General features: G+C 41.8%; 1 protein-coding gene across 1 annotated transcript in view; it reads right to left on the minus strand.

Annotated features, from left to right (window-relative positions):
* Positions 1 to 1097: 1097 nt before the first annotated feature.
* The window catches only part of LOC144686726 (bile salt export pump-like), a 139441-nt gene continuing 113263 nt past the window's right edge, over positions 1098 to 27275 (minus strand). Inside the window, exons 23-29 of the mRNA XM_078552328.1 lie at positions 26974 to 27177; positions 26641 to 26882; positions 26399 to 26555; positions 12838 to 13035; positions 12523 to 12729; positions 4377 to 4523; positions 1098 to 2810 (exon numbers count right to left, since the gene is read on the minus strand). Of these exons, the coding sequence (XP_078408454.1) occupies positions 2610 to 2810; positions 4377 to 4523; positions 12523 to 12729; positions 12838 to 13035; positions 26399 to 26555; positions 26641 to 26882; positions 26974 to 27177 (1356 nt within the window). The 3' untranslated portion in view covers positions 1098 to 2609. The remainder of the gene's footprint in view (positions 2811 to 4376; positions 4524 to 12522; positions 12730 to 12837; positions 13036 to 26398; positions 26556 to 26640; positions 26883 to 26973; positions 27178 to 27275) is intronic.

The following is a 27275-nucleotide window of genomic DNA, read 5'->3' on the forward strand; positions in this document are numbered from 1 at the left end:
ATATTCCTATATTCACTGCTTTCTCATGCTTGCATTATGTCTCCTGTTAAATGCATCAATATTATCTACTTCAAGATCGTCAGGCGTTCGAGACAGAGTAGATAGAGAGAAACATATCCCACCGGCAGAAGGATCAAGAAGTAGAGGACACCATTTTAAGATGATTGGAAAAACAACCAAATACAAAATGAGGTAAAAACTTAATTATGCAGCAAGTGGTTACAATCTGGAATGCATTGCCTGAAAGGCTGGTGGAGGTGATTTAATCATGGTTTTCAAAAGGGAATCAGATGAGCACCTGAGGGAAAAGATTTCCAGGGCAATGGGGAAAGGGCTGGCATAGGAGGTGTGGTGGAACTGGCTAAATTGCTCTTCCCAATTGATGGCATGGGCTTGAGGGGCCAAATGGTCTACTTCTGTAGCCATTCTATGATTTTATTCTATAATCTCTCCGTGTGACAGAAAGTTTCACGTCTTCATTGTTCTCTGAATAAAGAAATTCCTCCTAAATTCTTTGTTTGATCTGTTAGTGGCAGAAAATTACAGCCATGTGTTATCAGCTTACATGCGGAAGCCAATCTGATATCTTCAAATGGTGCCACCAAGGATATAGATGAGGAAGGGAAAGGGTCAAGAATAGATTTTTTTGGAGACTCCATGGGTAATAGTGTATTGGCAAGAATAGAAGCCATTACTGGAGACGTCTTGACTATGACTGGATAGTCAAGAATAAAACCAAGCATACAGATATAAGGAGCCAGATTTTATGGTCAGTGGTGCAGCAACAGTGCAGCCATTGACCTTGAATCAAACTATGAAACTATGAGCCACAATTCCCATGGTGAGAATTTCAGTTTGAAGGAGGGGCATTCCCTCCCGGTGTCAGCCCCAGCAAGGGCCAAAAGCGCTATATGCAGCACAGGCAGAAATGATTGCCAGTTGTGGGTGGGGTTTCCACTCACTGCACTACAAAATCTGTATAAACCAGGCTGCTTCAGTGAAAAGGCATTGGAACAAAGGATTAAATCAGATTTTTTTGACATAAATCATTTTACAAATTAAAAATTTAAACGTTTTTTATAACGTGCAATAATTTTGATCAGAGCCATGTTTATTTTGAGGAAGTCAGATAAATCAATTTAAAAAGTGATGTATATTGAAACATTTGAAAACTGATAAGTAAAACTTATGACTTTTTAGCATGATTTAAAAAGATTTATCACACTTTAATGTAAATTACTTTTTAACAAGATTTACTAGACTTTTAAAAAAGCATTCATGCTGACTTTTTAACAAAATTTCTCTTTTCGAAAGTTAAACAATTGAACATTAAAGTTAATGAAAGAGTCTGATAAAATTTGCAGTTATTTACATTAAACTAGTGAAAAAAGTCTGATGAATCTTCTTAAAACATTTAAAAAGTCAGATTAATGTTCTTAAAACCTCATTTATTTGGAATCCATTTTAACATTTAAAAGATGCTTTCTAGTGCTGGCTCCTCATTAAGCATTAACAAAGTAAGAGGAGTGCCTAATCACCAATGGAAGGATTAACAGCAGAGCAAGAGGCCAACAGCAAAGAAAGCAGTTAGACAGCATTAAGGAGTGGCTTATACAGAACGCCAAATGAGCCATCCACTATTGCTGTGATCAGAAGGTTTGGAAGACCAATATCGCCTATGCCACTCGAGAATGCACTTAGATGATGACGACATCCCTTAATGACTGGAAATAACCATATATGTATATTTTTTTTTCTTTATGAATACTTTGCTTTAATGGGTAATTATACCAATTCATGCTTGTTCCCTAGATACTGCTTAAATCTGCAGTAATAAAAACAGAAAATGCTGGAAAAACTCAGCAGGTCTGGCAGCATCTGTGGAGAAGAGAAACAGAGTTAGCATTTCGAGTCTGTATGACTTCTTCAGAGCTTTCCAGCATTTTGTGTTTTTATTTCAGATTTCCAACTTCATTTTAGTGCTTAAATCTGTAGCTCGGTGATAAAAGTTGTGAGGCCTTGGAAGTAGCATTGGTTGGCCCATCGCAAATTGCGGAATTACACACTATAGTGTGCACAGTTCGGAAGTTGCTGGACTAGTCCGATATTGCATTGCTGTTATTGCTCCTGTAAAATCTTCCCCATTGTTTATATTAACAACACTGCATATGGACACCAATACCATCATTTTTATTTCTAATTCAAAGCAGTAATCTTAAAATTATATGTTAAAAATATTTCTGCAATTCATTGAATATGTTTTAAATTCTCCAAAAATATTATCAATACACTTTTATTTAATTCAAGGTAAAGTTTCTCTTACTGAAGTTACACAGTTTTAATTTAAATACATACTATAGACAAATACCATTTTAGTAGCTCACATTAGCAGAGCTAAAGGGATGTGTGTGTTGTCAATATATAAAAACTACCAACAATGTACTAAGAAATTCTACTGGCAAATGAACAGACATGAAAAATATAGTATACACACATTTTGTTTTACAGTACTTACTGTAGATAGGTTACTGTATTTATGCAGGACAAAAAACCTGGTCATTTGGAAAGCAATTTGTCTAATAAACAGTGCGGATTTAGTTTAACACTGCTTAACTGATTGGAGCACCAGTTGTGACAAGTTTATAATAAGCCCCTTTAAGAGCCATTAGTTCCTCATGAGTTCCCTGCTCAATAATGAGTCCTCGAGACATGACAGCGATAATATCTGAGTTCTGAATGGTTGACAGCCGATGTGCAATCACGATGCAAGTTCTTCCTTGCTTTGCTTCATCTAAAGCAGCTTGGACAATCTAAACTCAAGAGAATGCATTAAACTTTTATCAATGTCAGACAATAAGTAATATACTTGAAGTACTGATAGGTGCTGACTGTGGAGTGTTGTGGCACTCATATTGCATCAGTGTTATTTATCATGCCACATTGTAGGTTGGTCATAAAATAATTCTGTTTCACCTATTGGGGCCAGCTCACATGTTGGGTTAGTAGCTTCCTCTAGGTGCCATTTAGCAAAGGCTGGATTGTGATATCTTGAATATCAAACATTTCTAGGGAGAAATCATTAACAAGGTATGCATGCACAGTGGTTCCAATAGAAGCACTGAGTTCAATGCATCAACAGAAACCAAAAAAATACTGGCAAGGAAGATACAGGGCTCAGAGAAAGGAATGCATTTGTACAGGGAACATTATTAAAGGGCGTGCTAAAGATCAATCTTAATGGATATGTATAGCAATTTCTTTAAAAATATTTTATTAGAAATTTTATTTGTGGGGTAAAAGCAACATGGTATCAAAATAATCTTAGGAAGTTGAGTAATTTGATTGGTTGGTTGGTTTTGTGGTAGCTGCTTATAAGACTAGATTTTCTACTTGATTGGAAACTAGCCACAACTCTAGCAGGCTGGGAATACTAAATATCCAAATAATCAATGCTAATCCTGGCTGATTTTAGGAGGTTTACCTCATTTAAACAATTTTATTCTCCCCCCCACCTCCCGAAAAATTCCCACCTGTGAGCCCATACCTGAGATACATGTGAAACATTGCTGCTGAAAACATTAGACCCATCAAGCAGCACTGTTAATCTTTGGTGCAGCTGAAGGCAAAAATACTGGCAAGGAAAATAGAACCTTAAATCTCCCTCCACCCTCCACAGCAATGTTGCATGCAGCACTTATCATCACTTCTGATAGAAATGGTTTGCAGGCTGCAGGGAATTAGCTGAATGGTACCCTCCCCAACTTTCCAACCCTACCCCCTTGACTGCATCCATCTAAAATGAGGTGGACAGAGAGTGAAAGATTGTCCATTTTATTTCCTGATTGGCATTAATGAAATGGGTTATTTGAGCAAATTAGAATGAGTAACCAAAGAGTTTATGACTATTTAGACAAATTAGTGGCAGATTTAAAGTATAGCATTCAGATTTAAAGTGTAACACAGACCATAATATAGGGCTTTTAATTATAGAGCAAGATACTAATTGATGTCCTGTGGCAAGATTTGTTGTCAAAAATAATAAAAATATATATGCATAAAGCTGTACATAAACCTGATCCACAGTCACTCAATAATCTTACAAAAGCTATTCTTGTCATGCTACATAAAGCTCAATTACAAATTCGATTATGGAAATGTAATGTCAAGGTGGAAAAGGAAATGGTTTGAAACAAAATAGAAGAAGTTAAAAGATAACAGAAAGTGTGCTGAAGATTGTAACACATCTTCTGATGGATGGTTTGATGATAAAATAAACAGCCCATTCCCCCTTTTTGGTGCATTACAGCCTTGTAACATGTCCCCACATATCTACCATCTTCTAACCAGTCATGCCTCAATATTTTCTTTGTGAGTACCTTTTCACTTTCTGTATCTAATGCAGATGTTGCTTCATCCAGTAAAAGAATTTTTGGATCCCGGACAATGGCTCGAGCTATAGCAATACGTTGTTTCTGTCCGCGCGATAACTGAGAACCTTGGGCACCCACATTAGTGTCATATTTCTAAGTGAAAAAAATACAAAAATACACATAAAATTATGTGTTTGAACGAAGTAACCTTTAGGAGATTTTAGCATTTTATATCAGATGTGAACATTTAAAACTATTCCAGAATATAGAACTGTAATTTTACATATAATAAAATAATAATTTTCAATATCTTAGTTATCTCAATATTTGTAAAGTTCCCGATTTTGATTGTTTTTTGATTCTTCGGGGTTGAATCCAATCCAGTCCTCACCTGATGCCCGCACGTGCAAATTTTGAGGATGGAGTCATTGGGTAACAATCTGAGGCAAGAACTCAGGGTGATTTTCTCCTTCCTAGTTCAGGAAAACTGAGATCAACTGCAATTACATCCTCCCAGCCTAGGCCTGAGAGAGACACTGGATGGACTAAAAATTGATAAAGAGGAAGCATGGTTCGGCTGGGCTGTGCTTAACATCGGTAAGTTACCAGAGCTGAATGAGATGCATCCAAGGATACTGAAGGAAGTAAGGGTGGAAATTGCAGAGGCATTGGCCATAATCTTCCAATCCTCCTTAGATACAGGGTTGGTGCCAGAGTACTTGAGAATTGGAAATGTTACACCTTGATTCGAAAAAGGGTGTAAGGGTAAGGCCCAGCAACTCCAGGCAAGTAAGTTAAGTGGTGGTTTTTAGAACAATAATTACAAACAAAATCAACAGTCACTCAGACAAAAGTGGATTAATTAAGGTAAACAAGCATGGATTTGTTAAGGGCAAATCATATTTAACTAACTTTCTGAGTTTTTTTTTGCTGAGTTGACAGAAAGGGTTGAAGGGGTCATGTGGTTGAAGTTTAATTCATGGACTTACAAAAGCATTTGATAAAGTGCCACATACAGGCTTGTCAGCAAAGTTGAACCCCATAAAATAAAAGGAACAGTGACACCATAGATACAAAGTTGGCTGAGTGACAGAGAACATAGTGTAGTGTAGTGGTGAATAGTGGTTTTTTGGATTATATGTGGCAACCTTCTATTCATAAGATGATGGTTTGTGTCTTGGTGGTCAACTCTGTTAAGATCACCTGTGGCTCGGAGGCCACACTCTGGCATGATAGTCTCTACTGCATCTGCTGCAGAGGAAGACAGTGGACCAAGGAGGTATAGGATTTGCTGGCCTCCGTTTTCTCAAAGCCCTCTTTTCGGCCAGCTGAACTTTTCTTTCTGCTTGCCTCTTCCAATGCATTTCCAAAAAGTCAGTATCAATATTTGCCATTTTCATATCTCGCTTGCAGGTGTCCTTTTTAGCGGAAGTGGGGTCACCCAGGAAGTCATGATCCCATGGCCAATTCACCGTAAGAAGGTCTTTCAGTATACAGCCACTATCCCTTTAATGAACATGGCCGAGCTAGCTCAAATGTCGTTGGCTTAGGAATGATTGTATTCTGATGGAATTTGCACGTTCCAGGATCTCTGAGTTTGTGACCTTGTCCCTCCAAGAGATACCGAGGATACATCTGAGACAGTGAAGATGGAAACTATTCAGCCTTTTCTCCTGCCGAGAAAATGTTGTCCAGGTCTCACCACTGTAGAGGAGTGAGCTAAGGGTGCAGGCTTGGTAGATTCGCAGTTTGGTGTTCTCATTCAGTTTGCTGTTGTTCCCCACACTCTTACTCTTGGACATAACAGCTGCAGCTTTTATGATCCATGTGTAGATTTCAGCATCAAGTGACAGATTTCTGGTGATTATGGAGCCTAGACATGTGAACTTATCAACAACCTCCGTGTCACATAATCAATGCTGATAGATGGCAGTATGGCAACATCCAGCATTGTGATATTTGTCTTCCTGATGCTGATGAGCAAACCAAACGCTTTACAGGCATGAGAGAGTTTGTCCATTCACTACTGAAGATGTTCCTCAGTACAAATGCTGGTTTGGCATCGTCAACATAGAGGAACTCTCTGATGAGGACTTGGCGCATTTTTGTCTTGGATCTCAGGTAGGCAAGGCTGAACACCTTTCTGTCAGTTCAGTAGACACTTTCTGTAGATGACCTGTAGGCATATGGCAGCAGCAAAGAGAAGAATATGCCAAAGAGTATCAGTGCTTGAACACAACCCTGTTTGACTCCACTGCGAATCTCAAACAGTTCTGATGTTGCCCTGTCATATCTGACCTTATCCATCATGTTGTAATGGAAAGAGGACATCACATTGAGTAGCTTCAGTGGCAGTCAATTTTCTCCAGCAACTTAGAGATCGCCTCTGCTCATATGATCATGCCTTGGTAAAATTGATGAAGGCAACATATAGTGGCCTCCTTTGTTCACAACATTTCTCTTTCAGCTGCCGGACTGAGAAGATCATGTCAATTGTAGATCTTCCCGTTCTGAAGCCACATTGGGATTCAAGGTAGATTCGTTCAGCCAAGATCTGGAGTCTGACAAGGGCACCATAGGCAAATAACTTTCCCATGATACTCAGCAGGGAGATGCCTCAATAGTTATTACAATCACTGTGGTTGCCCTTGGTTCTTGTACAGGGTCACAATATTTGCATCACACATATCCTGGTTCGCTGCCGCCTCCCTCCAGCAGAGATAGAGAAGTTTGTGCAGGTGCTGCAGGAGTGCCGGTTTTCTGTGCTTGATGAGCTCAGGCGATATAACATCATCACCTGGAACTTTTCCTTTTCCAAGGGAGTCAGTAGCTTTGCTAAGCTCCTCCACTGTGGGTTCTATATCCAGCTCTGCCATGTCAGGCAGGCCTTCTATGGTGTCTAGAGCTTCCTTGATGACAGTGACAACTCAAGATAGTGTTCCACCCATTTCTTCAATTGTTTATTGCAGTGGGTGATGACCTCCCCTACCTTTGTTTTCAGTTTTATTTGCTGATGGACCTGTTGCCTTTTTTATCCCTTCATACATGCCCCTGATATTCCCTGTGTCAAAAGACATCTGGATATTCTAGCAGAGTTGAAACCAGTAGTCAGTGGCTCATCACTTAGCAGTCTATTGTACTCTACTTCGAGTGGCTCTTAGTGCATTCAGAGTTTGCTCCCTCAGATCTCTCTTGTAATTAATGAAAGCAGACCACTTGGCTCCAATGACAGGATCCATCACAGTGATGTTAGCCTCAAACCAGTCAGCATTTTTCCACTCTTGCATTTCTTGAGAGTATGGTATTGTGGATGCTGTTTCAAAGTATATTCCATTTTGCTTGTGCAGTTTGTGTGGGAATGCCAGAGAGTGCCTGCTCAATCAAGACACAGAACTGTTGTGTTTTATCTGGGAAAGCAGAAAGTGGGTGACACTGATAAGGACGGCATTTCAGCTTTGAATGAAAAAGCTGGGTTTCATCCTCACCAAAAGCACAACAGGGAGTGACCTGCGTTACAGTCATGCTTTGGTAGCTGTGCATGTTGAGAATGCTGTTCAGAGAGTCATGTCTGATGAAGATCCAGTTGGTGGATGTCTCCAGGACACCTTGTGGCATGGTTTGTTCTGAAGGAAGGTGTTAGTTACACAAAGGTCATGGTAGCAGCAAAACTCAAGTAATCTTTGTTCTTATTTATTTTTGCCAGGCCATGATGTCTGAGACAGAAGGGCCATGCCTCATGGCCTGCACCCACTCTTGCATTGAAGTCCTCAAGTAGGTAAAGATGGACTGACTTAGGGATTCTCCTGATAGCAGTGTCAAGTTCCTCATAGAACTGGTCTTTCATCTCTGAAGTGGAGCACAGCATTGGAGCATGAATACTGATGAGGTTAACTGGTCCTGTTTGAGTTGAGAGGTGGATGGAGAGAATACATTCTGAACCATTTGAGGGGCCCCTATCATTGAGGGTAGTGAATTCCTTACAGCAAAGCCTGCACACTGCTCATGCGTTTCCTCTAAACTCTTTCCATGCTGGATGAATGTGTAACGCTTTTGTTTTAGTGTGTTCCTCTCCACGCGTCTGGTCTCATGCAGGGATGCTATGTCTATGTGCAGCCTGTCAAGTTCCATGTTGATCACGTGCATTATCCACCAGCTGCAAGTGACTTGTCAGTCCTGCGCACATGATTTGCTTGGATTCTGTCCACTTGTTGAGCAGAGATTCTAATCTCTAAGCATCCAGTGAAGCAGATGGACAGTGGCGGGTCAGCACTTTACTAGTAAGGGGCAGTGGCTGACTATTTGTACACGATGTTCCCTCCCACCATCAGAGATAGCCTGTAACACCTGTTCCCTGCACCAATTAAGTTGGGTTTATCACTTGTGATTACTGTTAACACTCTGTAGCAAGATTGAAGTGTCCTCGAGGACGCAAGCCTAGGCAAAATTTATGGAGACCCTGGGCTGCCCAAATGTCAGGGTCCGTCTCTCGACCTCCCCTGTAGAATCCAAAGGAATGCAAATCACATTTGGTCCCCTATCAGGCCGGAGCCCTCCAGGCCTTGGGTCACCAATGCGTATCCGCCAAGGTCATCACAGACAACAGGACGTAGCTGTCAACAGGCTGCGCCCACCTCTGCTGTGGATGTCAGGGCCGCACCCAGGCATAGTGGTAGGGCTAGGAAAGCAAAGAAATATCAAAATCACTTTTGGGTCGGGGTGTGCAACTACTGTAAAAATATTACACTTTTGTAAATGCATTTGATGATTATGTGAGTGGCTTGGTCAACTGAAGGTGTTGTGATTATGTACATTCAAATTCTCTCAATTTGAGGTTTAGCCATCCTCCCACTCAGTGATAGTTTCCCTTTGTGAGCTTCACATTCATATAATAGCAACCTCATTGAAGATAGTTTCTGCACCTTGTGTAATGTCAGGGAGATGTCTTAAAATTTTTATTGGAAGGGTGTGATTAAAACATTTGTAACCCTTCTTCCTGACGAAACACCATTGTGTGAGGACAGTCCAGCAGCCTTGAAGGATTAGCAGCAGTTGTGTCTCCTCAGTGGTAGTGCCAAAGGACAAGACCTGGACAGGAGGAGGATATCCCCAACCATGTCCTTATGTCCCTGGCCATTGTAGTTATTCATTAACGTGGCGACGACTGCTTCAAGTACGTTTTCGCAGCATTCTCACTGTTGAGTTGACTCACTTCCCAGAGTGAGCACATAGAGGGGGTACCACTGACCTTCTTAGGGATCATGGCCTGGTGAATCATGAGGCTAGAAGTTGCAAGTGTGAATGCTGAACTTGCTCCCCATGTGATAAGTCAGACATCCGTTTCAATGCAATGGAATGGAATTCAGGACCAGGAGAAATGTGACCATCTCCCCTTGCTTCACTTCACTCCTTCTGGAATCTGGTAGCAATTAAAGTGGCACGGGCAAGTCTCCCACATCTTGTTTCCTCTATGGCATTGCCCCATGGAAGCTGACCGTCATCACCCTCTTCAGGTTCCTGGGCCTCCTGATCTTCATCCACCGAGGAGCTCTCATCTTCCTCCATTTCTCCCTCTGGCAAGGGATCACCCCTTTGCAGCGCCAGGTTATGAGGGGCGTAACACTCAACAATAATGCAGGAGACCCTATCTGGAGTGTACTGTAGTGCACCACCTGAGCGGTCTAAATATTGAAAGCGCATCTTCAGGATGCCAATGGTCTGCTCAATTAGGGACCATGTGGAACTGTGAGCTGCTTTGTACCTCTCCTCCGAACCACTCTGAGGCTGATGCAATGATGTCATCAGTTATCATTTCAGTGGGTACCCCTTATCCCCAAGCAGCCATCCCTGCACATGCTCAGGCCTTTCGAAAATCTGAGGCACCTGGGAGTGACTCAGGATGTATGAATCATGGCAACTCCTAGGGAACCTGGCACAAATGTGCATTATGTACTTCTGATTGTCACACACCAGTTGAAAATTGATGGAATGATAGCCTTTATGGTTAAACATTAGGGGCTGTTGCCATAGAGCTTTAAAGCCACATGGGTACAGTCAATTGCGCAGTAATTGCGGGGCCACCTCCTGAAGCTGCGCTCGGCGTCTCCTCACCCTTCTCCTCCTCCTCCATTGAAGTAGAACCATCAAAAAGGCAGCATTGAGCCCTGGATGCATAATTGTTTTATCCTTCTCTCCGAAATGAAAGATTGAATAGATTAATGAGTAATGGGTGAACATAGTGAATCTCACAATCTGTAGCCAATAGCTATTGTAATGGTCTATAGTGGTTTCAGTCCAACTAACCTCGAAGCTAATGCAGCCTTGTATCTGAGGCACAAACAGACACAGCAAGGTGACCAAAATGCCATCTCTGTGACTTAACATTGAATTTCACAGTAGTTGAAGAAGGTTTGAATGACTTGCAAGACCTGACCTAGCTCAGTGCTCCAACCTCTGATCTGGCATACTGATTAACAGTTAGTTGTTCATGATTAATGACTGGATGCTCTTTGGGCCGTTATGAATGCCAATTCTGGAAAGCATATGAAAGTCTTTCATTGATGGGATGCCATATATACAGCACCTGCACCTCCTTAACAGTTGCCTGCATCCCCAAATTTCACATTCCTGTGTGTTAATGTTGAAATGGAGTGACTGTGATGTTAAGCCAGTGACTCCTACACTTCCCTGTTACTGCGTGGCAAAAGGCATGGGTTCCAATGGCTATCTTCTCAAGGAGGTCTCCCTCCTTTCTCTTAACTCAAACTCCAGTTTAGTCTTGTGGCTCCAACAAGTTAGGGACCGCCCCCAAAAAGGGCCCCTTAGTCCAGCAGTGCGCTCCCCTCACACTGCCTCAGACCATTCAGGTTCGTTCCTACTTTTGATTTATCATTGCGTCATAACTTCAATAGTGAAAGATGGTGGTTCTGCACTATTATTTCGAGACCAACTTCAACGGTCCTTCTCTCACTATCTGTGTCCCAGAAATCTACCTGGATCCTCACATTGTGAAGATAGAGTGCCCTCCTGTTATTCTCCAGCCTCCCCCAGTAATGCTGGATCCTATAGTTGTTGTAGTCAACATTCCTACCCTCTCCCCAATCCGCCCATGCCCCTTTGTTGTCCTCTACCTCCTCATCTATAGGCTGTGTGCATGGTCAACTGCCAAGCAGAACACCCGCCAGGAAAGCTTCACATACTGTTCCCCTCCCCCTTATTTTTTTTCCCAAATACAGGCTGGAGATGCCCCCCATAACCATTATGTCCCCATTTGCAGCCCAGTACAGAGATGGACATGCCCATGGATAGCAACTGTGAAAACGCCCTGACACTAAGCTGTGTATTATTTCAATTGAGCCCTTGGCCCTTCCTGGAGAGGGAGTACACCACGCCAACCCCCTCTGCCCCCGGTCGCAATACTGGTCTCAGTTTGTAGGTTGAGTCCTGCCTGAGGACCGCTGAACAGTGGTGTCCTTGTGACTACGGGGGCAGCTGGCAGGAGCAGACCAACCCCACAGCTGCAGCAGTATGGTATTCCACTGGCATCGCAACGACACCGGCGCAGTGCTGTGGCAGGTAGGCTATATGTGTTGCACTCACTTCAAAGTCGACTGGTGCACGCCACGCTTTTTCAAATAAGATTCAGACCGATGTAATTTCCCGCTGGCGTGACGCCCCTTTGGCATGTGATTCCGGTGAGCAGCTAATTTAATGAGCATCATGAGATGGTTACGAATGCAAAAGGCATTCATGCCACTAGTCAGTGGAATACCTGACCCGCCATTAAACCACCAACGGGAGAATTACAAACTATTTTTACGACGGCGGGTTTCCAACTTTTTCGCTCTCGCTAGATTCTCCGCTCCTGCCTGCCACAAAATCCACTGCGGGCAGGATGGGAAAATTCCGCCCTGTGATTCTGTGATATCAGCCCAGCTTGAGATCAGCTAACTCAACACATCCTCAGAGTTGAATTAACAGCCTTCTTACTGTGGTGTCTTAGTTTAATGCTGACTTTATCAACTGATCCATCAGAGAACCTTGCAGCTATTATACAGTATGATGATCTCATATTACATAATTATCAATGGACAGAGCACATTATATAGTAAAAATAATTCCCAATTCCAAATCTTGTAAATATAACAAACCATACTTTTGGTAATGACATCACATAGTCATGGAGCTGAGCTTTCCTTGAAGCTGCAATGACTTCATCCATACTGACTTGACGGTTGTTGTCACCATATTTAATATTGTCTGCAATGCTGCAGTCAAAAAGGACAGGCTCCTGGGACACTATTCCAATTTTAGATCTTAAGAAGACAGTGCTGACATTCTCTGTGTTATGGCCATCAATTAACTGAAATTAATGGAACAGAGAAAGAAAGCTGAGTTAAGTAAATGGCATTTTTAAAGTAGGATGTTTACAAGCAAACACAACAAATTGGAACAGAATATATTCTCTCACCACTTTCCCCTCATTAGGGTCATAAAATCGCTCAAGCAGTTGCATGGTAGTGCTTTTTCCACATCCGCTACTGCCAACAAAAGCAAGTGTTTGCCCAGGCTTGACTGAAATTGAAAGGCCATTTAGAACTTGGCAGTCTGGCCGAGAAGGATATGTAAATTTGCAGTCAATGAAGTTAATTCCTCCTTTAAAGTTGTCCTGTTTAAAAAAATGTTTAATTTTAGATGCAATCATTATGAACATTCATTGTGGATAGTCAATTCATTCTTTGCCATATGTAAATCAGGCTCCCACAATGCAATTGGAAATCTGCTTTAAACTTAACAGTTGCCCCACTGCTCTCCCTGGGATTGGGAACCTGGCAACAAAAGGAAGGCCAGGACTGCCGACATTAGAAGTAAGCACTTTTGTATTACTCCTTGTGGGCCATGAGGAACTGGAGAGCTCCCCTCAGGACCCCAAAGCAAGCCTTTGGCCTCCCCTCTGCCAATCATAGCCTCTCTCTCTATCCAATGCTACAAATTGCAACATGCCCCCCCTGCTAACCCCATATTTGCAGCCTGCCCACAATCGGTGACCCCAAACCCCTGATCTGAAGGCTACACCATGATTATGGCCATCTCTCCTCCCCAACACCAATCCATAACCTGCCCTGCAAATGTGATTGCTGAGGACTGTCCACAATGGTCCCGGGCTACGGCCTCCTATCACTCACTGATTTTTCCAACCAGCCAGCCTGTCAATTTAGCCAACTGCTAAGTGAGAAATGGAAGAAAAAAATTTATAATGAGGCCCTGTTCTTAAATTCAGCAGGATCTCCATGTCCCCAACCTCAACATGTTTCCCCTAGCTGCACTACCACCCTTCCCTGTACTCTACCTGCCTCTCTGTAAATATCAAGGCCATAAAATCAATTATCCCAATGCTAAAGGTACTTAACATATATTGTAGGGCAATTAACTAAGCCACAATCTAGTCAGAAGAACTCTAGCTTTCACTGAATGCCACACCTTATGATGGTGTTCAAAATGTTTTTTTTTTATATATGTAATTGTTTTTATACATGCAATAGTGTAGGTGAGTAGATTATGGGCTATGTTGTTAGTTTTGGCTCAGTGGTTTTAGATATTTCATTGAATCAGGTGTTATAACTTTGACCAAACTATAATGAAGATGGAGCAAGCTGTGAACTCCATGGGTAGAACTGAATGGGGAACTGTAGCATGGTGGTAATGTTACTGGACTAGTAATCCAGAGGCTCGGGTTAATGCTCTGGAGAGACAAGTTCAAATCCCATCATGGGGGGTCATCTAGGGGAAATTTAAATTCAAATATTGAAATCAATTTAAAAAAATCTACTCTCAGTACTGGTGAACATGGAAGTACTGGATCCTTGTAAAATCTCATCTGCTCCACTAATGACCTGCATGTGACTCAGAACGGTAAAATGATTGACTCTTAGCTGCACTCTGAAATGGCCCAACAAGCCACTCAGTTGAGTAAAAAATCCAGTTGTATCAAACTGCTACAGAAAAGTCAAATAGGAACAAAACAGGATGATAGGTATCGGACACACCAAAGACACACACAGCCCAGTCGACTCTGCAAAATCCTCTTCATTAATGTATGGGACTTCTGCCAAAATGGGCAAATCGTCTCATAGACTAGTCAAGCAACAGTCTGATATAGTCATACTTACAGAATCATACATTACAGCCAAAGTCCCTGATACTCCAGCAGCATCCCTGGGTATATCTTGCTCCACCGCCAGGACAGACCCACCAGAAGTGTTTGCACAGTTGCATACAGTCAGGAGGGAGTGGCTCTGAGAGTTCTCAACATTGACTGTAGACCCCAGGAAGTTTCATGGCATCAAGTCAAACATGGGCAGAGAAACCTTTTGCAGATTACTACCTACCACCCTCCCTCAGCTGATGAATCAGTGCTTCTCCACATTGAACATGATTGGAAGAGGCACCGAGTGTAGCAAGGGCACAGAATGTGCTCTGGATGGGTGACTTCAATGTCCATCACTAAGGGTTGCTTGTTAGTACCTCTACTGACTGAGCTGGCTAAGTCCTGAAGGACACAGCTGCTAGACTGGGCCTGCAGCAAGTGGTGAGGGAACTAACATGAATGAAAAAACTGCTTGCTGTCATCCTCACCAATCTACTTGTCGCAAATGCATTTGATGACACTCCACCATCATGTTGTGTGGCAGGCTTGCTTAACAGGATAGATTCAGATCAGATCCAGTAGCTCAAAAAACTGGACATTCATGGGGCACTGTAGGCCATCAGCAGCAGCAAAATTGTACTCAACCAATCTGTAAGTTCATGGCCTGACCTATATCTCACTCTATCATTATCATCAAGTCAGGGGATCAACCCTGATTCAATAGGAGAGCATGCCAGGAGCAGTACTAGATATACCTCGACATGAGGAACCAATTAGAGCATAAGAACATAAGAAATAGGAACAAGAATAGACCATTTGGCCCCTCGAGCCTGTTCCGCCATTCAATAAGATCATAGTTAATCTTCTTGTGTTTCGATTTCCATATTCCCATCTAACTCTGATAACCTTTGATTCCCTTGCCTAACAAGAATCTTTCTACCTCTGCCTTAAAAATATTCAATGACCCCGCCTCCACCATCTTCTGAGGCAGAGAATTCCGAAGCCACATAACCCTCTGAGAGAAAAAAATTCTCCTCCTCTCTGTCCTAAAAGGGCAACCCCTAATTTTAAAACAGTGCCCCCTAGTTCTGGACTCACCCACAACAGGAAACATCCTTTCGACGTCCACTTTGTCAAGGTCATTTAGGATCTTGTATACTTCAATCAAATCATCCCTCACTCTTCTAAACTCCAGTGGAAACAAGCCCAGCCTGTGCAACCTTTCCTCATAAAACAGCCCACTCATTCTCGGTATCAATCTCGTAAACCTCCTTTGAACTGCCTCCAATGTATCTACATCCTTCCTTAAATAAGGAGACTGAAATTGCACACAGTATTCGAGGTGCGGTCTCACCAATGCCCTGTATAACTGAAGCATAACATTCTTATTTTTATGTTCAATCCTCCTTGTAATAAAACATAGCATTCCATCAGCCTTCTTAATTACTTGCCGTACCTGCATACTAACTTTTTGTGACTCATGTACTAGAACACCTAGATCCCTCTGCACCTCTGAATTATGCAGCCATTCTCCATTTAAGTAATAGTCTGTTTTTTTGTTCTTCCTGCCAAAGTGAACAGCTTCACATTTTCCCACATTAAACTCCATTTGCCCACTCACTCAACCTACCTATATCCATCTGCAGCCTCCTCATGTCCTCTTCACAACATACTTTCCTACCTATCTTTGTGACATCTGCAGATTTAGCTATGTCTTTACTCCCCTCGTCCAAGTCATTGATGTAAATCATAAAAAGTTGAGGCCCCAGTACGGACCCCTGAGGGACTCCACTCGTCACATCCTGCCAATCAGAAAAAGACCCATTTATGCATACTCTCTGCTTTCTGCCAGCCAACCAATCTTCTATCCATGCTAACATGTTATCCACTATACCATGCGTTTTTATTTTCCGTAATAATCTTTCATGTGGCACTTTATCAAATGCCATCTGGAAATCCAAGTATAGTATGTCTAGTCTAAGCATGTATCACAATAGAGGATACAAAAAACATTCCATCTGTCCTGCCACTCATCTTTGCGGAGTCGTATGCTTTTTCCTTAAGTTTGATGTTTTCCTTAACATCGTTAGTTAACCACGGATGGTGGATCCTCTCCTTAGAATTTTTCTTTATAGTAGGGATATATTTATTCTGAATACTCTGAAATATCCTTTTAAGTCTCTGCCACTGCTTCTCTATTGATCTATCCTCTAGTCTAGTTTCCCAGTTCACTTCAGCTAGCTTAGCTTTCATCCCCAAATAGTTGCCCTTATTTAAGTTTAAGATACTAGTCTTAGACCCGCTCTTCTCCCTTTCAAACTGGATGTAAAGTTCAATCCTATTGTGGTCGCTGCTACCTAGGGGTGCCTTTACTCTGAAGTCATTAATTTATGCTGTCACGTTACACAATACCAAGTCTAATGTAGCCTGCTCTCTGGTTGGTTCCAGAACATGCTGCTCTAAGAAAATATCTCGAAAGCATTCTAAGAACTCCTCTTCTGGGCTATTACTTCAAACTGATTTTTCCAATTTATGTGTAGATTAAAATCACCCATGATTATTGCCATCCCTTTATCACAAGTGCATAATATTTTCTCTTGAATACTTTGTCCTACACTGTGGCTACTGTTAGGGGGCCTGTAGACCACTCCCACTAATGACTTTTTACCCATACTACTCATCTCCACCCAAACCGATTCTACATCCTGATCTCCTGAACCAAGGTCATCTCTAACTATTGCACCAATGCCCTCTTAGATTAACAGTGCTACCCCTCCACCTTTACCTAACTTCCTATTCTTCTTGAATGTCATGTACCCTTCAATATCAAGGACCCAATCTTTGTCATCTTGCAGCCGCGTCTCCGTAATTGCAATCATATCATATTTATTTACTTCAATGTGGGCCATCAATTCATTTACTTTGATGAATGCTACGTGCATTCAGATAGAGAGCCTTCAGTTTTATCTTTTTCTTACATTTGTAACATCTAGTCTTGACTGTTGATGTATTCTTAGGTTTTTTTTCTCTGTCTTTTCCAGCCATTCTCTGACCCTCATTTCTCATGTTACTATTTTGCTCTCCTGTCTTGACTTCTACACCTTGAATTGCTACCTCTACTCAAACTTGATCCCTCACCCCTCTTGTTTAGTTTAAAGCCCGCTCTATTTCCTTAGTTATGTGATTTGCAAGGACATTCGCCCCAGCACGGTTCAGGTGTAACAGTACAGCCCCCACTTTCCCCAGTACTGATGCCAGTGTCCCACAAACTGGAACCCACTTCTCCCACACCAGTCTTTGAGCCACGCATTCGTCTCTCTAATCTTATTTGCTCTATGCCAATTTGCACGTGGCTCAGGTAATAATCCAGAGATTATTGCCTTTGAGGTTCTGCTTCTTAATTTGGTGCCTAGCTTCTCATACTGACTTTGCAGAACCTCTCTCCTAGTTCTACCTATGTCATTGCCACCTATATGGATCACGACAACAGGATCCTTCCCCTCCCACTACAAGTTTCTCTCCAGCCCTGAGCAGATGTCCCGAACCCTGGCACTAGGCAGGCAACATAGCTGCCTGGACTCTCGCTCTTTGCTGCAGAGAGCAGTGTCAATCCCCCTCACTATATTAACCCTACTATCACTACATTCCTTTCTGCTACCCCTGCTTGAATAGCTGCCTGTACCACAGTGCCATAGCCAGCCAGCTCATCCACTTTGCATACTTTGCTTTCATCCATATAGACTGTCAGCACCTCAAACCTTTTTGACAATTGCAAAGTCTGAGGCCCCTTCAATACTGTCTGCTCGGTCCCATTACCTGTCTCACTGACAGTCACATCCTCCTGTCCCTCACTGCTGACCAAAACAACCCTATTCTAAGAGGGGTGACTGTCTTCTGGAACAAAGTACCCAGGCATTTCTCCCCCTCCTTTATAATGCACAGTGTCTGCATTTCAGCTTCCAGATCAATAATCCTGATCCAGAATTCCTCAAGCTGCTTACACTTCCTGCAGACCTATTTGTCATGGATCACCTTGGTGTCCAAAAGCTCCCACATCTCACAGCTGCAACATAACACCTCTCCCACCATTCTAACTTATGTTATTTAATTTACTTTAATTACTTTCTTCCTACATATGCTACAATTTACTGTATTTATTAAATGCTAGTACCACTGACAACTAAGGTTATATGCTTCTTAACTACATGGTACGTCTTCGCGCTCTTTTATCCTGTGTCTCCGCTGCTCTCCTCACGCTCTTTTATCCTGTGTTTCCGCCGTTCTCCTTGCACTGTTTTATCCTGTGTCTCCACAGCTCTCATCACACTCTCTTATCCTGTGTCTCCGCCGCTCTCCTTGTGCTCTTTTACCCTGTGTCTCCGCTGCTCTCCTCACGCTCTTTTATCTTGAATTGAATTCAATCCACGTAATATCAAGCAATGGCTGAGCACAATGGATACAGCAAAGGCTATGGGACCCAACAACATCAGACTGTAGTGGTGAAGACTTCTGTTCTAGAACTAGCCACACTCCTAGCCAAGCTGTTCCTGTACAGCATCTACTGACAATTTGTAAAAGTGCCCAGTTATGTCCTGTCCACAAAAAGCAAGACAAACTTAATTCATTCAATTATCACTCAATCTGTTGATGCTCAATCATCAGCAAAATGATGGAAAGTGTTGTTGGCAGTGCTATCAAGCGCCACTTATACAACAATAGCAATAGCCTGCTCACCAATGCTTACTTTGGATTTCACCAGGACCATTCGGGTACTGACCTCATTACAGCCGTGGTACAAACATAGACAAAAAACTGAATTCTGAGATAAGGTGAGAGTAACTGCTCTTGACATCAAAGCAGCATTTGACCAAGTGTGGGATCAAGAAGCCTTAGTAATACAGAAATCATTGGGAATCGGGGGAAAACTCTCCACTGGCTGGAGTTGTACCTAGCTCAAAGGTTGTGGTTCTTGGAGACCAATCATCTCAACCTCAGGACATCGCTACAGGAATTCCACAGGATAGTATCCTAGACTTAACCATCTTCAGCTGCTTCATCAAAGTTCTTCCCTCTAACATAAGGTCAGAAGTGGGGATGTTCACTGATGATTGCATAGTGTTTGGTCCCATTCAGATCTCAGGTAATGAAGCAGTCTGTGCCAGCATACAGCAACACTTGGGCAACATTCAGGCTTGGACTGGTAAGTGGCAAACATTCATGCCACACAAGTGCCAGACAATGACCTTATCCAACAAGAGAGAATGTGTTATCTGTATATTAATTGTGTTTAATTGTATATAGTGTTACGAAATAGAGATAGTTTAAGTAGGATATATTTGGATTTGTGGGTGTTAGGAATGAGTTTTAGTTTAATGTTTAAGTTTGATTTGTATTTCTGTGTTTATGTGTTAAGAAAGGTCAAATGGAGTTTTAGTTTCACTTTAAAAGCTGCCTGCATTTCTAATGAGAGTTTTACAACTCTAAGCTAAGTTAAACAAACAAAAGTAGAGAAACTGAGCTGTTGCCTAGCAACAGGAGTCCAGAGAGGCAGGACCCTCCCACAGATACACCAAATAAACTAGAAACAGCAGCTTTATTTGGAAGCTGTTTGAGTTCAGCTGGTTTTGAAAGTAGCTGCCAGGAGAGACTGGAGCAAAGGGCACAGATAGCCAATCCTAAGCTAAGGAAAATACCCCAAAATCCAGGGACGTGGAACTGGAGCAAGTCCCAAAAAGACCTTCTAGTCAAAGGGAAAGACGGGAACCTGAAAACGTCCCGTTAAGTAAAGTTAAGAGTGAGGGGCAGAGAGAAAGGCTCCAAGCTTTAGATTTAAAGAGACAAAAACTGCAGAAAGCAGATTTAAAGTGAGAACAGCTTGCAAGAGGCCAGAAGATCCAAAGAGACAACTGAAGGTCTATAGCTCTTTGCTATGGGCATATGAAGCAGTGCTATTCTGTTGAAAGCTGAGTCGGTGAGAGAAAGTGCATGGAAGAAAGTAAGAACGCATGTGGTGACCCAGGGGAGAGGAACATTGGAAGGAGGGCTTGAAACCCTGGAGATGAACCTTATGGAAGGCATCTGAGAGAAAGCATCAGTTTGGGAGTAGATTCCAAAGCAAGTCCTTGGAGAATGGAGTTTGGAAACATCATGTGAAAGATGGAGTTCGGTGAGACTGGTTGGCTCAGTGTGTAACAAGCATCTGCGGGGAGTTGAGGAGAGATCCATAGCATCTGTGTGGCGTGGCATCTGTCACTTGGTGTCAGAGTGTGGTGTGTCTGACCACAGTTCGTAATTGGTTTACGTGGACTGCGTACTTACTGTGAACATTAGAGTATAAGATAGCTTTGTAACTCGTGTTACCCTTAGAAACCTGTATATATCTATAAAGGTATAGTTGTGGGTGAAGAAGTATTGTAATATAGTTCATCTTTTCTTGTTAAATAAATGTTTTATTTTTTTGTTAAAAGTTCATTAGCTGACTCCAATGACCTTGTTCAGTAGCCACTTTCCACGTATCTAAACAAACAAATAAAAGTTAGGATCCATCATGCCGGGTTCCACCCTGGGATCAGGCTTGTCCAGTGGTAACCTCAGCTGGGGATCATAACAATCGTTAGTGGGCATTAACTGGAGATTTACTTTAACCCCTATAAAAATAGACACAGACTAAAACTAATTGTTCAGTTCGGCTGTAACCCCGTAAACGATTATAAAACTGTCCTATCCTTCATCAACTGGCTTTCTGGTATAGAACACTGACCACTCTCCCCTTGACACTCAATGACATTACTCTTGCTGAATCTCTCACCATCAACATCCTGGGGGGTTACCATTCACCAGAAATTTAACTGGACCTGCTACATAAACGTTGTGACTACATTAGTAGGTCAGAGGCGGGTAATTCTGCAGCGAGCAACTCATCTCCTGACTCTCCAAGGCCTGTCAACCATTTACAGACACAAATCAGGAGTGCAATGGAATACTCTCCACTTGTCTGGATGAGAGCAGATCCAACAGCACTCAAGAGGTTGAACACCATCCAGAATAAAACAGCTCACTTGACTGACACATTATCTACTGTCTTAAAACTTCATTCCCTTCACCACCGGCTCAGATCAACAGCAGTTTGTACATCTACAGGATGCACTACAGCAGCTTTCCAAGTTTCCTTTGACAGCACCTTCCAATCCTGCAATCTCAACCACCTAGAAGAAAAAGGGCAGCAAACACATATGAACACCACTCCCTCCATGTTTCCCCGCAAGTCTCACACCATCCTGATTTGGAGTTATATCACCATCCCTTCCCTCTCACTGGGCCAAAATCCTGGAACTCCCACTCTAATAGCACTGCGAGTGTACTTACACCCATGGACCACTGCTATTCAAGAATGCAGTTCACCCACTTAAGAGTAATTAGGGATGGGAAATAAATGCTGGTCTTGCTATCCCATGAACGAAGAAAATAAATGGCTGCTTAGTCTGAATGTTATCACAAATAGTTGGGTTTAGGATGCCACCATGGTGCTAATAGAATCTACTATTACCTGAAAAATCTTCATATCAAGTTGAATCATAGGAACTCACTGTTTGGTTTGTCTGCTTAATTGTTTCCTTACATGCTTCAAAATAATTGTTATTCAAACTAACTGTGCTAATTTTGGCTACATTTTGCTGCAATTCTAAAATATTCTATCCTTGAATAAGTTTGTTCGTTAATTTTAAGAAAGTGGCATGACTGATAATCATCTTCTTGGATGTTAAGCGGAAACAGAGCACACTATCTCAGATTACTTTGCATACCAGATTCAGGTCATCAACCTGAAACGTTAACTTTGTTTCTTTCTTCACAGATGCTGCCAGACCTGCTGAGTATTTCCAGCATTTTCTGTTGTATTTCATATGTCTTTCACACTTGCATTAGGGTGCTGTAGCTATCACAGGATTTAAAACACAGAGAAGAGACCAAAGCCCCAATTTCACAGTGCTATCTCCCATGTCCCAAGAGTGCCTGAAATAGATCCAATCCTGTTGGACAATTTTTCAGGCATCCCTGCTGGCCACATAAAACAGGCTAATAGCATTTGTATTAATTCACAAGATGTGGGTATTGCTGGCAATGCTGGCATTAATTGTCCATTACTAATTGCCCTTTTCTGAGTGGCTTGTTAGGCCATTTCAGAGTCAGGAGATTGGGTTGGTCAGTGGAGGAGATCAAAGACCTTGGTATGGACTCAGAGGAGACCAGAAGGGTCAGTGGTGGAGGAGATTGGAAGCCAAGTAGGGAGAGATCTTGAGCTGCAGAGATGGAATGGGGAGGTAAGGAAGTGAGAGCATGGGGATGATTGGAGAGAATGATTGGAAAGACAAGGAGCAAGTGATAGATTGGTGGAGGAGTGCAGAGGGCGAGGGGTGGGTTGGTGGTTGGGGGGTTAGTGGAAGCAGGCAAATGGAAACGCATATACCTGTTGGATCTAGCAGTCTTTACCTCCATTTAGCTGCCAGATTTCCTCAGGCTCATTTCCCAAGTATTAAATTAAAATAGGGATTAAATCTAAGGCATGCAGCCCCATTATGATATTTAAATGATTGAATCATCTCCTGGGCATGATTTGGTTGCCCTAACCTCGTCCACTCTCTGAGTAAACTGCAAGTGGGTGGGGTTTGAGGTGGATTGGAGTTGGTTTTGAGTTTTTAAATATTTTTACATCCCAGTTGACTCAAACATACCTGTTTTTAGGAAATAAAATTTCCCGATTACTGTTTCTCTTGCCGTAGATGCCACGTGATCTGCTGAGTATTTCCAGCATTTTATGTTTTTATTGAAACATATTATTTGGCTAGAAAGCTATGTGCTGTGGTTGGATGGAAACTTTCTACTGCAGATTAATCCTGCTCTTAGCTAATAAAATTGCCAAAATTTAATAATCTACCTAAATGGAATTAAAGCATTGTTCTAGTCTGATAAAGGTCTGTTGCTAAATGCGAATCATTAATTCAACATGAGCCAGTAAGATTGCCAGCTCTTTGTCATTACAGAATTGCAAAACTAAAGCAGTAATTAAATAAATACTGGATCAAAGGTTAACTAGAGCGTACGGACATAAAGTGTGACATTGAAGCTTGAGTGGTTTGTCAATGTTATTTTGACTCAGAGAAAGTGTCATGTTGATGAATCACAGTTCAATTCATGTTTTCCTCTATATTCTGGAGGTGAGGGAGAGAAGGATTTCTACAATTTTTGCCAATTGTTTTTTTTTTGCTGGTGACATGCTGTGGTGGGTAGGGACTGGGGGCAAATAATCATATCAGATTGAAATTAGGCAGTGAGTACCCTGTGAAAGGATTGCTGGTGGCTGCTGCACAGAAGGCTCAGAATTTTTATTCCAGGGGATTTTGTGGAGCCAGCAGGAGCAGAGCTTGTCTTCCACCTGCTCCCAGGCCTGGCCTGTTGGCCTGCTGAACACAGAACCAAGCTGATTTCCACCACCCCATCCCACCCCCCCCCACATGTGACGAACTGCAGTGGAGCACCCATTTGATGCCTGCAGCTAACTAGCTACATTCAAACTTTACATATCCAAAATACATGCCCAAATTTGCCATGAAACAAACATAGGCGGCATTGTAGATGGAAGCCTAAAATTACAAAGAGATAATAACACATTAAGTGACTGAGCAAAATGATGGCAAATGGATTTCAATATAGGCAAGTGTGAGCTCAACCACTTTGGACCTAAAGAGGATAGAACAGAGTACTTTCAAAACGGCGAAAAGTTAGAAATAACAGAGCTCCAAAAAGACTTGGGGTCCAGGTACATAGATCATTAAAAGTCAGGAAAGGCTAATGGAATGCTGGCCTTGTAGCTAGAGGTCAAAAACAAAAAGAGTTAGAACAAAACTCTGGTTAGACCACACCTGGAGTGCTATGAGCAACTCTGAACAACACACTTTATGACAGATATATTGGCCTTGGAAGGAGTGCAGCTTAGATTTACTAGAATGATATCTAGACTCCAAGGGTTAAATTATGAGGCAAGATTGCACAAACAAGTTTACATTCCTCAGACTTTAGAACATCAGGGGTGATTTGATCAAAGCTTTCAAGACATAAAGGACAATTGATTGGTAGATAGAGGGAAACTATTTCCACTAGAGGACAGAGCTTAAAAATTAGAGCCAGGCCTTTCAGGAGTGAAGTTAGGAAACACTTCTACGAACAAAGGTGATAGAAGTTTGGAACTCTCTTTCAAAAATGGTAGTTAATGCTGGGTCAATTGTTTAAACTTAAGATTGATAGATTTCTGTTAACCAAAGGCATTAAGGGTTATGAGGCAAACGTGGGCAAATGGTGTTAGGTCACATATCAGCAACAATCCCGTTGAATGGCAGAATAGGTTTGAGGAGCTAATGATCTACTACTGTTCCTATGTCCCTAAATGAAGCCACAACCTGAAAATAGTTAGGGCTGCGGGCAGGAATTGGGGTTGCTCTGCTGAATTTGCACTTGATTTGGGTGGAAGACATTTCCCACACCCACTCCCTCACCCACTATTCAATCTGTTAACTATACTGATTCTTGACTAACAAGGGGGTGACAGCTTATTGGGGGCAGGCAGGAATGTGGGGTTGAGGCTACAATCAGATCAGCCATGATCTTACTGAACGGCTGAGCAGGCTTGAGGGGCCGAGTGGCCTACGCCTGCTCCTAATTCGTTTAGTTCATATGTTCTCAATCAGTTCATTGTTAAAAGTAAATCTATTTCTTTGTTAAAACAAATCAGTCAACTTTCTTCCAAAGCAGCCTGCACGTCTGTTGATTCTTTTATTGAAGATTCTCAACAGCAGAGTTTTGAAAATGGGTGAAAGAAATTAATGATCTTTAAGCAGAAACATTTACTATTCACTTTATTTTTATATCACCCAACACAACATAACTGAAAACTTTTATTATGAGCTCTGTCATACTTTCTATCAAATGATATAAGTCCTCATAAGAAGTCATGAACAAACATCTCATGAAAGACCTGACACTGAAAGTCCCTGGTTTTGACCTCCCACAAAGCTCATGGGCACCCCTGCAACACATCCTTGCAAACAATGGATACCTGATGCTCAAATGGAAAATTAAAAGCTCTCCTGTGCAAGATTGTGGTCACCCAGAACAGAAAATGGAACACAAAACAACTCAATGCCTGACTCCTAAATATGAAGCAGGTGTTACAGTGATACACACTACCACTCCTGACATAATATCCTGACTTGACCGCTTTGATGTAAAATTATAGTTGTTGCTCTCCACCCAACCATCTGAAAGAAGAAGTTGTCTTCAAAACCATTGTATTCAGTGAATTCTCAGAGCTCCTTGTTCCATCTTGAGCTTGGGGGTCATGATGGGGTTTCTTTAGGGTTTGACTGTTAACCTAAGAATGCTACCATAGACCATTATTTGTAAAAATCATTCTTGTTTATTTACAGATCTTTGTATATCCTAGTATTCCACACGAGGTTGTACTCTTGCTTCCCATCAGATCTCAGTATTTTAATTATGTGACATTGCATTATAGTTAATCAGTAGTTACATCTGTATCAGGAGCTCCCAACGTTAACCCTTTACTCTACACTCCTAGCCAGTGTTACAGTCCTGTAACGAACTCCAGTCTGTGCTACTTTATATAGAATTGTAAACTAATTTCATAAATCACTGCTTGAAATGGTAAACCAATTTTTAAAAAAAGAGCTGTCTTCAGTTTTTGTTTTCTTGATTATGCAGCAAACTGTTCTATTACCTTTAAAAGAGGTAACATGAAACTTATTAACACTGTATGCATCATTGTTCTGAAACAAAAGCCTAGCTCTCTATTGATAAAAAATTGATACGATACCCATTTTTCCCCATCATCATTGTAGATATTGATTTTGGGAACTTGGTCAATCAGTTGAAAAAAGCGTGCAGCAGCTATCTTAGCTTTTGCATAGTCTGGGGTATATGATGAAGCTCTTCCCAGTGCTGTGCCACTTGTTACTATGGCAGAAATCACTCTGAAATAAAGTAAGATTACTGATTTTAAAACTTTGTGACTTACATATGATACAATATTTTTGTTATATAACAGAGTAATCATACCTGAATACCATGCTGAAGTGAAGGTTTTCAGCAACAACCAAATAACCGCCAAATCTATATGATGCAGCATTGGCCATGAAGATTATAGATTGGGCAAAACCAAAGCATAAGCCATAAACATTGGCTTTTTTAATTGCAGCTCTGTAAGGGGCTTCTAGCTGTGTCTCATACAATTGCACAAACATTTTCTCCTTTGCTAGGCCAGCTATAGTTCGGATGTTACTCAGGGCTTCACTGGAAATCTAAAGAGTAAGAGAATGTTGAATTCAAAGTATGTTTATTGGAATAAGACAAAACTCTGTGTGGCAATGGAGATAATAATCTGAAATATACCTGGCCAGCAACTTCAAGGGCTTGCTTATCCTGATTTGCAAATCCTGTTAACATTTTAGCTTGCAGAGCACCAGACAATGCCAGAAAGGGTAGAAAACAGAGTATAACCAAAGTTAGTTTCCAGCTAAAGTAGAAAGCGATGATCAAAGACACTCCTATATTGGTGAGAGAATTCACTATCATTCCAATCTGAGATCCAGTCGCCTGAGGGAAGATAAACAAAAGAAAATCAGTTATAGAAATTGCACACACTCAACAATAGAAAACCAGTTATAGAAATTGCACCCACTCCAACCACTTCA

This window comes from Cetorhinus maximus, chromosome 11, assembly GCF_964194155.1.
Source record: "Cetorhinus maximus chromosome 11, sCetMax3.hap1.1, whole genome shotgun sequence".
NCBI lineage: Eukaryota > Metazoa > Chordata > Chondrichthyes > Lamniformes > Cetorhinidae > Cetorhinus > Cetorhinus maximus.